The sequence below is a fragment of the Salminus brasiliensis genome, chromosome 4 (genome assembly GCF_030463535.1).
Source record: "Salminus brasiliensis chromosome 4, fSalBra1.hap2, whole genome shotgun sequence".
Classification (NCBI taxonomy): domain Eukaryota; kingdom Metazoa; phylum Chordata; class Actinopteri; order Characiformes; family Bryconidae; genus Salminus; species Salminus brasiliensis.
In genome coordinates, this window is record NC_132881.1 from 30993065 (window position 1) to 31005198 (window position 12134).

General features: G+C 40.5%; 1 protein-coding gene across 1 annotated transcript in view; it reads right to left on the minus strand.

The window, feature by feature from the left end:
• Window positions 1-7220, minus strand: part of hpse2 (heparanase 2) — a 51995-nt gene extending 44775 nt beyond the window's left edge. The window contains exons 1-3 of the mRNA XM_072677983.1: window positions 6967-7220; window positions 3820-3974; window positions 3453-3614 (exon numbers count right to left, since the gene is read on the minus strand). Coding sequence (XP_072534084.1) covers window positions 3453-3614; window positions 3820-3974; window positions 6967-7220 — 571 coding nt within the window. The remainder of the gene's footprint in view (window positions 1-3452; window positions 3615-3819; window positions 3975-6966) is intronic.
• Between the last annotated feature and the right edge of the window lie 4914 nt (window positions 7221-12134).

Below are 12134 nucleotides of genomic sequence, written 5' to 3' on the forward strand. Positions count from 1 at the left end.
GTATATGTCACCGTAGAGGAACCTTCATCTGCTTAATGTCTCAGAAATGGAAAAAAAAAAGTCATGTTTCCCTTCTCAGGCGGCAACATCTGCTGGAGTCTCAGATCCATCACTAGCACACTAAGCTACATGCACTCACTGTGTTTGCATTGAGTGCACGCACGCATGCTCTCGACAGTGCAAAGGACTGGGGGGAGGGGAGTCAAAACATGAAACTCTTCGAGTGATTTTACGCACAGCCTGATGTCCACAGAAAGGACATGAGAGGAGAGGACACGAAGTCCAGGAAAAAAAAAAAAGAAGAAGAAGAAGAAGAAGAAGAAATTCTGCCATGCGGTATTCATCAAAATACTCCAGCAATCATTTCAGCGAAATTACCCTCCCACCCCCCACACTCTGCAGCAAACACTTTCGACAGGACACATATTTGGCTCCAATAGCTGAACACAAATCTGAACAGCATCATCTTAACACAGTCCTAAAGACCCCTTGCTGCAGTTTGATCTATAGAGTGATACAAACTGTCTGACTGTGCGGTGTGGCACTAAATCCCTAAATCAACTATCTTACAATGAAACAAATGCAGGAGCATAAACCGACCAAGAAGTCACCGCACAGTCAGGACGTTCACACAGCTCCGACCTAAACCGAGTTGATTTTCCGCAGAGCACTTGTCAATGCCACTTTCACCAGATCTTCCTTTAAAGAGCTTTTAATGAGATGAAAACTCAAGTAGTTACTGCTGTCAGTGAAAATGAGGGGGCTAAAGGGCACCTTCAGTTAAAGCCCAAACTACACTCACTGGACAATTTCCTGTCATTTGTCTTCAGTGTGGATAGGGGAAACAGCAGGAAATAGCTTTGAATATTGCAAACATCTTAGCGATTCAACGCGAGCTTTCCCGAAACGTGAGAGACTCCTGATAAGTCCTTAAAATCTGACCGTGAACCGTGCCAGGATGAACGAACAGGGCGACAGAATGGAAAATCCACGTGAAAGAACAGGGCAGCAATAGAGACGTGAGATGTCGTGAGATGATGATGAATGTTGCTCTCAAGAGAGTCTGGAGAATGAGCTCCAGGATTCCAAGCAGATTGGAGGATTCCACTGCGGCTTCATGCAGGCTAGGAAACAGGTGATGACAACCAGGGCCGCTGTTGCACCAGAACACCTAAAGCGCAATGCAATCTACCTTTTGCTGAATTCAGCTACATTTCACTTCATGCTTGACTGAATGGACGCAGCCGAGTTAAATTCCCAAGAACAAGAAAGAAAAAAAAATTTTTTTTTTTAAGAATCCGGCTCATATTCATCATCCTCAGAGTGTCAGAATGTGATGTATGAATTCATGGTGCATCTATTATTTTTTTTGTCTAAGCAATGTGGTTGTAATTTTCTGTTAACTGCCTAGTAAGAGAGGCTGTCATAGATTTATGCATTGTTGAACTTTAGACTGTCCTTCGCAAATAAAAGATGTCCTTGTCTTGTTTTACTACGGTTCCTTGCAGATGTGCTATGTAGAGCAAAAAGAACACACAGCAGAGTTTAAGTGTGGGGAAAAAAGGCTGAAGTTTGTCGTTATCTATAAAACGAAAAGTCACACAGCAGGACAGAGGAGGCTGTACTACTACATGATTAGCAGTGTCAACGCTATAGGTTTCTGAAAACACAACAGAACTGTAGCAAACTCAAGTCCATCATCTGACCCTGACCTTGACCTTGACCTTGACCTCAGATGGTTTGCTTTCACTAACCTGGACTAAACTATGACAAAGACAGAGGTGAAATTCTGACCTCAGCTTGTCTTACATCGGTTTGTTTTAACTGGCAGGGGTGCTTTCTCGCCTAGCGCAATTCCCGCTGTAATGAGAGAGGGTCAGAAAGGGTCATTCACAGAGAGTGGAAAAGGATGGAAAGGAGCTGTTTTACCACTTCTCCCACCTGCCAGTTACTGCACAGGGGGTATTCTGATCGTTAGCAGGCCCGTCTGTCTTGCCGATGTGCTCACACTGCCACTTTAATTCCTAAAACTGGGAACCCCCTCCCACAAGTTACAGACTCTACAGGCTCCCTGCTAAGCCACACATGCTGTAGGCCATGGAAAGAATCCTGTTATTGCCATTTTGTCATGTGGAAGCGAGTTCCAAAAAACATGACTCAACAAAAATACAAAGCATGCTCCACACCAATTCCCTTACGCACTCTATACGATCAGAGTACATTCTTCTACACAATACAGGTGAGAATGTACGCGACAGAACTGATAGAAAAAAGATCACCGTGTGACTTGTGCGAGAGTTCATTTCAAATACAGCAGGCTTCTAAAATGAAATTCAGTGAAAATCTTTCCACAATAAATCAGTTTTAAGCAATTAAACTCCAACTGGTTGGCTGCAGCGGATCATCTGCTTTCAGCTAACTGTTACATTACTGTTTAGACTGTAATAATAAGACAATGGCACCCGTTCAAAAATAGCAGACTTGTCTAAGGCAAAGTGAAAATGTCTCTTAAATTCTCATATTTATGTTTTCAACAAAGCATAAGTCCTGAGTTTTGAAGAGCTCTGTTTATAGCGGCTAATGCTCTGTTTCAATAACAGGACTGCCAGCCAAGACCTAATGTGATCTTTCAGCTTCTATTTTCCCCTTGAAGGAACACTTTGGATGTCACAAATGGTGGAAAATGTATGCAGTACTCAGACATATTCCCAACAATTTCACTTGACTGGCTCTAGACACAGATTGCTTGAGTTTCTACTAAAAGCAATAGCCATTATGTGATCTTCTCTTTGTTGTCCAGGTAATGCCGCAAAATGCCTTTATTGGGCAGCACAGCTGCAGAATCAATTTCACCTCTAGTCTGTCATCTCTTCAATCTTCTCTGTACTCGAACTTGACTGTTTTTGTAATATTCTACAGATCTAAATCTACAGAAAATAGCAAAAGAAATATGCATGTTGACTTAACCAAAGGCCTTAAATAAATTACTCTCTGCGCCATTTACATATGTATACTTATTTATATTTTTTTTACTTATACATTACATATTTATAAAAGTATACTAATTAGCCTAGAACATCTCTCTTGCGTTTTCATGAACAGCATAACCCAAGCCCACTGAACGTTTCTCTCTCACTACCTCCTTCTCTCTAATGTAGTGTCTTTTCCCTTGCTATATCTCCAACAAATGATTTATATCAACAGGCACAGTTGCATAACTAAACAAGCACAGCACTACAGCAACGTTCATGACAGCAATACGAGGGCGAAAAGATCCGTTTAGACTACATGCACATGCCTACTCACAAGAGGGCCAAAACACAATCATCAACAGGAACAAACATGCATAAAGTTTAGCCTCCTGAACCGTTTCGCTTCATATTCCTGTAGCTATCATATTAATGTCCTCTGCCAAGGCCTGAAAGGAGCAGTGTGTTCCTGTGATCTCCTACCTGTTATCGTGACATCGCTGTAGAGGTTGGAGAGTTGCTCTTTCAGCAGAACTTGCTGCATTTGAGCTGCTTTCTCCCGCTGAAGCTCTAGCATCATGTCTGGGTGGCTGGCCAGTTTACAGCCCTTCTGCTTGTCCAGGGCGATGTCACTGCGTACAATGTCTGAGGAGAAACTGGGAACCATTAGAAAATTATCTACAGTAAACTATTTGCACTGTTTCAGTCATATCACAACATTTTTTTTTAATGACTGCTTTAGCAAAATGGTCAAAACAACACCAGTGCCGTTAACCATAACCTGTATTTTAACATGTCATATTAAGAAACGAAATATTCATTTTGCACAGCATAAAAAATTATGTCTTACCATCCTCATAATTTTTAAGGTAATAATCCGGTCCTGGTCCTCTAAACTTGGCTAAGTTCTTCAGGTTGTGGAACTGAAGGAAGTCAGTCCTCTTGCCCCCAAACCTCAGGTAAGCTGGAGAAAGTCCTCGGGCCAAAGTCACTAACCGTTTGGAACTGAGGACACATAGACAGCCACTGTTTAAAGTCAGATGTGATACTACTACTTCTTCTTCTACTACTACTACAAATAATAATAATAATAATAATAATAATAATAATAATGATAATAAACACTCAATATCTAGACCAAAGAGCTTAAGAAGTAAGAAGTCTTGATTTATGAAAGTGCCAAAAGGGTTATTTAGAGCCATATCATAGAAATAAGAATATTTAAATGGAAGCATGTAAATAATGTAAATTGTGGAGGAATATGCGAGTGTGGAGAATATGTATGAATATGTATGACATTATTTTTTCTACCAATTCTTTTCAAGTTTTGTTGTTATTAGTATTAATATTAACTATAAACATTAATGCACTTAATAAGGTTTTATTAAAACACTGCTGCTGTATTTCTGAACCTGTGGAAAGTGTAAAGTCTGCTCATTGCCTCTCAGCCAAAGCGAAATGGAGAAGAAAACGACTATTTTACAAACTTGAGAAAACATCTACACCTAAACCACACAGCGCGACACGAAATAACGGGACACCCATTTATAAAATGCCCTCTTAAAACACAAATAATTCCTGTTAAGAGTAAATGTTTCCTTTTATTAAAGGCCGCAGAGAGGACATCTGGATGAAACTGATAAAATAATCCGGCCTGGTTTCATAAAACGTCCTCTCCAAACCTCTTCATGTGACGAAGCCAGTTACTTTCTATGCCCGTTAACAGGCTAATATTTTACTACAGTAGCACACACACACACACACACACACACACACAGCCGTAACACCAATCATGAAAATGTACCACATAGCTGCCTAGTAGTGTCTCTTCTTTATACTCGTATATTTACTAGGACGTAGTAATTCGCGATTTATGCCATCTGCATTGTTTTTCATAAAACAGAAATGACAGCAGTTGCTTAACTTACAATTGGGTTTATATATATATAACGAATGTAGTCGCGCAAGTCCCGGTTCCCCGCGGTTCCCCATCCCTCGTGTTTGCGGTCGTCACGACCAGCCTCTGATCTGTCACACAACTGCACTGTCACTGACCCAATGACCCACTGAGCTTGACTTGATGTTTCTCTTTTCTTTTCTTTTCTTTTCTTTTTTTCTTCTTTAAGCCAGGACGCTTTAGTGCCGAGGCTTTTGTGGAGTTATCCGGCCTACTCCAAAACATCCACTGTAAACGAACCTTAAACGAAGCAATTCAACATTCATTATGATATAATGAATATGCATTTCTGCTATTCGTACATTATTAGTAATCTTTAGTCTGTGCACAGCTTGTACCAAAGTCTGTAAAGTAAGCATCAATATTATTCAACAGAAAACTGGGTTAAAGTGTTGCTAGACGTTACTCTTGCATAGTGATAATCTAAAGTCTTATAAACAACCGTGAATTATTAAATACCTACAGCAATAATATTAAATTACATGACAGATATCGCGGAATTAAAATTCAGAAACAATTAGCTAGATTCCCTGTTGATAATCGGCACTATTTGGCCTGTCTGACGCTTTCTAGTAAGTACTTAAAATACTACGCAACACACTATATTTTATTAACTACGTCCTTTAATGCACTGTATATATTATTTTGACTTTTGCATAAATTCGTAATGTCGTCATACAACAAAATGTATTTTACGTATTTACAGAAATATTTTAAATAAATATTTAGTAAATAGTCAAATCAGTAAAAAGTGAAATTATTCAACATACTATAATTATCAAGAATGATAATAACGATAAAGATAATAGTCATTTTGTCTGGTTGGCATGCATTGTTTTATAAATATAAAAATATCACACATCCTTAAACATTCTTACCAGTGTGTTTACCAGTGTGTTTACCAGTGTGTTACCCTGCGGAAACCTGCAACAGCAGCACTGTGAGCTTAATCGTGCACTACGGCGTATTGGAAATAAAACACACTTCTAATGAACCTCAGGCCGAAAAACCCCTCCGAACAGCAACGTTATCTTAACACACGTCTCAAAGTAAAGAATATGGGGCGATTACCTCAAGCGTTTGATTTCTACATAGCATGAAGTGTTGAAGTCAAGCAGCGTTTTAATAACGTGCCTTAAAATGGGACGGTTGTGGAAAATTAAGCTACAATTCAGCCATTCCTGCACTAACCGGGTAACCCGTCTCCTGGGGGCTGGGGCAAGTTTAGAAAGCTCAAATTCACTTCCAGGTCGAGCCCTGGCCTAAACGCAGGCTGCACAATTAAAAGCCATGCATATTCATACCAGCGCGTGAACAGCGCTTATTGTGATAGTCGTGTAGCATGACTACATGCAGGTTAGCACGAGCAGTAGTGAACAGAGGCTGATACGAGCATTTCCGTGGGGTTTTAGAACGTCTCTGGAAGAGCATGTCCAAGTCCCATCCCACAAGTCGTCACGAGAGTTTGATTGGAATAAGGGGGATGTCGGTCAACTGAGAGTGTAACGCCGTGCGGCTGGGAGCACTCCGCGTCAGCACGGTGTAGCCTAGCCGAATTGATAAAATGGGCTGAGATGGAGGAAGAGGGATGGGGCGTCGCGTGGACGTTCCGCAGCTGGTTAAACTATTAAAACGCGATGGTTGCAGTTTCGACCAAAAACCTGACAGTGTGAACTGGAGCTGGTTCATACAGTGCAGCCAGAAGCGTGGTCTACGCAAAAAACGCACCCCCTAAGCAAAAGCGTGCACCGGGGTACTTCGTTCACAAATACTTCGAATCACCTGAATATGAGCCAGTCCACCTTTAGCCTGAATAAATCAGCCTGCACTAAACACTGATTGTGGGAGTATCATTTCCAGGATACTTGATGGCACATCGTGTATTCGGCCTTATGAGCTTAGCCTGTACGCACAGACAGATCAGACACAACAATGCATCTGCTTCTCCTCAGACGCTATAAAAAAAGGCAGAATACCAAAGCCATGCAGAAAAGCACACTGGACAGCAGAGGAGGATGCAGAAAATTCTAAATTGGATACCTTAAGAAGTCAAGCCATCCGTTCTTTAGGATAGACGGGTCCACTTGCAACGATAGGAAGTTGTCATTCAAAACCTTCACCGGACTCCGAGTACTGACATCTAGTAAAATTAACGTCCTCTCCAGAAAGCTCTGCCTCTTTCCTCCAGCCGCATGTCTTCTGTGGGTCGCGGCGGAGGAGATCAGAGCCTGTGCTGTAAATGCCAACCACAAAGACAAGCCGAAGAGGATCTGAGGGAGGAATCGCCTGGGCATCTTTCTTTCTGCGAGCGCCGATCCGTGCACTGCCGAGTAGGACCAGACCCCGCTTAGCAGCCTTATCAAAATCTGATTGCGGTCACCTGATGTCCTCTTGTCCCCAATCGTGGTGAGGATTTTAGTTTCTATGGTCCTGTGAGCCCGTGTCCCCTCCACCCCCCTGTCTCGCGCTGTTTTGGAGCTCGCTGCCGTAACTCACGCCCCGGGGCCAGCCTCTTCACTAACTGCTGCCAGAAGCTGTGGCAGCACCGCCCCTCCATGAGACATGCAACTGATCACGAAGGTAAGGTGGCACATATTCATCTGTGGACCTAGGCATTTAGAAAAAAAAAAAAAAGAGGGGGGGGGGGGTCGTCTGTGACATTGAAGTGTGTGTGTGGGGGGGGTGGGGGGCGTTAGCGTGACGTTAATAGCCTACTTAGATGCAGCTCAGAATTAAATAAAACACACCGATTGCAATTGAGTCTATAAGTAATTTCTAATGCTAGTTGATGGCAGTTTCTCCAGTCTCTCATCTAATTAGACTGACTGTGGACTGATGCAGTTGTCTTTAGATCAAGAATAAAAAATAGATCAGACCCCAGATTCAGGTTCACAGTGTAATGTCTAATCCACTCACTCTGTTTGATGTGTTCGTCGTTAGGTTCGCTAAAATAATCCACCTAACACTTTCCAGATGTGCTAAAACACATTAAGCTCTTTCATCTAAAACTAAAGTGACACGGTACCAGCTTATAGCCTGTTAAAGCCCCATGTCCTTTAGACAAGTTAAACCAAACAATCAATTCCCGAAGTGTTCTCTCTGTTTTCTGTAGGAAAACGAGGCTCGAAAAGGTCAAACAGCTCAAAGCAACGCATGAAAAGCCATTTAGAGCATTACCCTACAGTCCAGACGGATCGGTCCTAATTCATCATCCATATAAATTTAAGACCATTTGTGTTATTATCGTGTGGAAAAAAAGAGAAGAATTCGTTCATTATTTGTGCAGTTCTTAATCATCGATTTCGAATACAGTTCAGCTCAGCCTACTTGCAGTTGCAATCAGAAATATTTCAATAGTTAAATACATTGGATGCTGTTGTTCTTTGTGTCAAATAAACAATAAGGAATACAGTGGCCAAAGAAATATTTTAGTTAATGAAGAATATAATGAGAACATTCTATTGCATGAATGTAATGTAATTACATTAATACAATATATCAGTTAATGATACATTAATATTTGGAAATTAATTCATATTTCCAAAGTAGTAAAACTATTCTTCCAAAAAAGCAAACTGAGTAAATAAAAACACTTTGACAGTCTTGCACCTTTACAGATTTGGTCCAACTTGCGCTTTTAAAAACGACAGTTATTTTAAATAGGCTGATGCGATGTAGAACCAAAAAGAACAAAAATCATAAATAAATAAAAACAAAGTTAGATCTGGCCTCAATAATTTCAGAAAGGTTTCACTTAGAATGAGCCTGGGATAGCCAATGTTTACAGTAGGCTTACTATTTTCACAGGATGAGCCTCTCTTCAGTAAATCACTTTATTCTCCACTGCTTCTTTATCATTTCTGCACTGAGGTGGACTTCAGTGTAGGATCTTAAACGTGCTGTGCTCAGTGTGCGTAAATGCGTCGTAGAAGGCCTAAGGATAGCCTGCACCTATGGCACTTCTTACACGTGTACCGCGAGCCTTTCTTGCTGTTCCCCTCACAAAAACATCCCATAATGAGCTTTAAGTCAGTCCCCGAGCAGCTAAAAATGTGCTTTGTAATCTACAATAAAAACAAAGTGTCTTTTAAACGTAATGGCTGCTCTCGACACATGAGAGAAAATGAAGCCGTTCCACTTGCTCCATTTTCTCCCAGTATGATCACTGTTAGCCATCAGTAAAGTAAATCCCTTACAGAGATGAGCCGAGCTCTTCTGAATCCACTCAAATCTGCTGCGGATATACTGAGCGGATCTGCTTAAATACGGTTTGGCAGTAGGGTATCTACACACGCTGTAATATTATCTGAGTGGACAAGGAAGAACGTCGGGAGTACGCCGTAAATGTCCCTGTAAGAGCCACTGCAACGCTGGTAAGGAAATCCAGCAATGCCACAATGCAACAACCCAAATAATACCAAAACAAGTCAAATGTATTTATACATGTAATCAGGTATCTTTTTGGATAAAATCGAAGTATTGTTGAAAAAGAAAACTGCATCAAACATTACTACAATTTTATGTTTCAGGAGTTAAACTCCGGTGTATTTATTTAATGCTTTATCTAAATGAAAAACTGAATATTCCTCTTAGTCGTAAAACCATATTTTGCAAAGCGTGCATTGCATCTCAACCACTCCTAAACCGAGCATTCTCTTTAGCGCTCCTGTCAGAACAGGCAGGACAGACTAGTAATAACATAAAACTGCTAATCTGGCAGACTGAAGCCGAACACCATGCATATCTAGGTGCTATAATATATTATGTGGTGCGATCCACACTTTTGTGTGATAAATGGAAGACAAACTTATAAAGCGTTTCCTGTTCACTATGTGATATGGCGGAGCGCGTGGACTGAAAGAAATACATCAGATGTTAAATTCAGGACTTTGTGGATAGTGTCGAGAGGAGACATAGTACTGGAGCTTCAGTGGGAGAAAGCGGCATAAATTTAGCCAAGCGGATCTGCTCTCTAACGAAGTCAGGTAGCTCCACTGAAATCATTTCATATTAAGATGCTCTTTTCCTCCCGTGTACATGTAATAAAATATTTTATAGCGCCTTCTAACCTTTACCAGCTGCAAATGAAGGGCTGGCTGAATCATAATCGAAAATAAAAATAATAAATAAAAAAAACTAAATAAGCAGCGAAGCAATCGAATAAATACACGCATAAACCAGTAGACACAGGAAATGTTCTTGGACATGTTAGAAAAAAGTCTTGTGTTGTAATAAGCACAGAAATAGTGCACACGTGTGAGTTAAGATCGGCCGATAAACGCCTAGAATTATTGTTCGAATCAAATCAACTTTCTTTGAACTGCTTACTCTGTAACAATGCAGTGTCTACTACACAATATACGGTAAATAAAAAACACTCATTATAGAGTGAAGTTATGCTCAGAGCTGCACGGAGAATTACGCTCAAACTCTTGATAAAAGAGATAATTTTTATATCCAGTTAAATGCGTTTGATTAATAATTAAAATACAGAGATATGTGCATACCGTAAAACCTAAATGCAAATATTAAAGAAATAAAAATATTAAATATTACAATGAAAAAAGAATGAAAATAGGAAAACAGAAAAAAACGACTTATTTAATCGGATTTGATGCAGAAATAATGTCACATTTTAATCACATTATTATTATTATTATTATTATTATTATTACGTGCTTGTAATTATTATTATATATGCTTTACTCAGAGAAATACATTTCCTGAAAATAATACAGTGACCGCTGGAGAGTTTTTTCGTGCTCACTGGATCATGGGTAATAGTCTAGGCCTGTCGCCTAATTGTGGAAAATGATGGAATGAGGAGTGTATCCAGTATGCTAACCCAACCACTAATTGCCGCGTGTATTATACTAGCATATAAAATTTATGAACCCTTTTGTTCTATGTAAGTCAGAACATTGGCATAAACAGTGCTACAAATCCAGCGACGTGCGGGACATTACAAGTTCGGCGTATTTCACTCTGTGCTGCTCGAGCCACCCATGGCTGGGAGGTAATATACTGCCCCAGACTCAGTTCTGTCAGCCCATCCTAGACATTTAGACAAGGGCAGTGGTGTGGCTGTGTGTGAACGCGGCCCTGGTGACGCGTGGGGAGAAAGAAAAGTCTTCAGTTTGTGGGCTGATTTACTGCGTGGCGGTGACACTGAACAGACGGGTATAACGAGCACACTTCAGTTATGTAGCCAAAGCTCTACACAGGCAGGGGTCGATTTTACTCTCTACAGAGCTCAAATGATGCAGTACAGTGTGTTCCCACTGCCTCTCTGCGGTCCCCGTCCGTTATATTCAACACAGTTAATCAGTCCAGGAGTTGTTGACGGGTCCTGGACTTATGATAAATAGCGTGGCTTTGCTTCCAGTGTCCCTCCCGAGCATCAGTGTCCCTCCCGAGCATCAGTGTCCCTCCCGGTGCTGTTAAATAACCACTTTCACGACCACGCGTTTTATCCCTCAACCATGAACTTCTCGAATTAGGCCAGAGCTGTCTGTCTTTCTGTCTTTTAGCACAGAGGACCTGATCTCTCCTGTTCGTTAATAAATATGGTAAAAAAAAAAAAGATAATGGATAATGAATTCGTGGTCTATATTACTGATATTGTCTCTCATGGTTGCACAGGTCAACATTTTGGAAAGTACCTGGGGGGTCAAGAAGTACTCGGTGAATGAATGTCCCCATGAAACAAGAGTGCACAGTTTTCTGTTGTTTTTATTGGTTTATGCAAAGGTTTGTGCGCCCCGGTCCAAATGACACAATGTATTGATTAATCTTAGTATAGATAAAGAAATACTCCACATGAAATTTAGATGTAAACACTTTCTTCTTATTATAGAGCAGAATTGTATAATTTCTGAATTGACCAATTTAACAACATGTGCTATTACTTTTGCTCACGCTACATTTATTATTTATTTTCAATGTTTAATGATTATGTTTAAATTTACTAAACAGTAAATGTGACTTAGAATGTGCAGAATTTTGCTTTTGTAGACAATCTGATCTTATATATTGTATTTATTTTTACAGAGAAAATCAGCAGCAGTAATTCGAGCAGGGGTGCCTAAACATTTGCATTAGACTGGATCTAAATATGGATGAAGAAAATGGCTATTCCAGTACGGCTCAATGGTAGTCCATTCTGGCCCGAGACAAGACTGCCATCTAGTGGAAACACAGCTCCTATC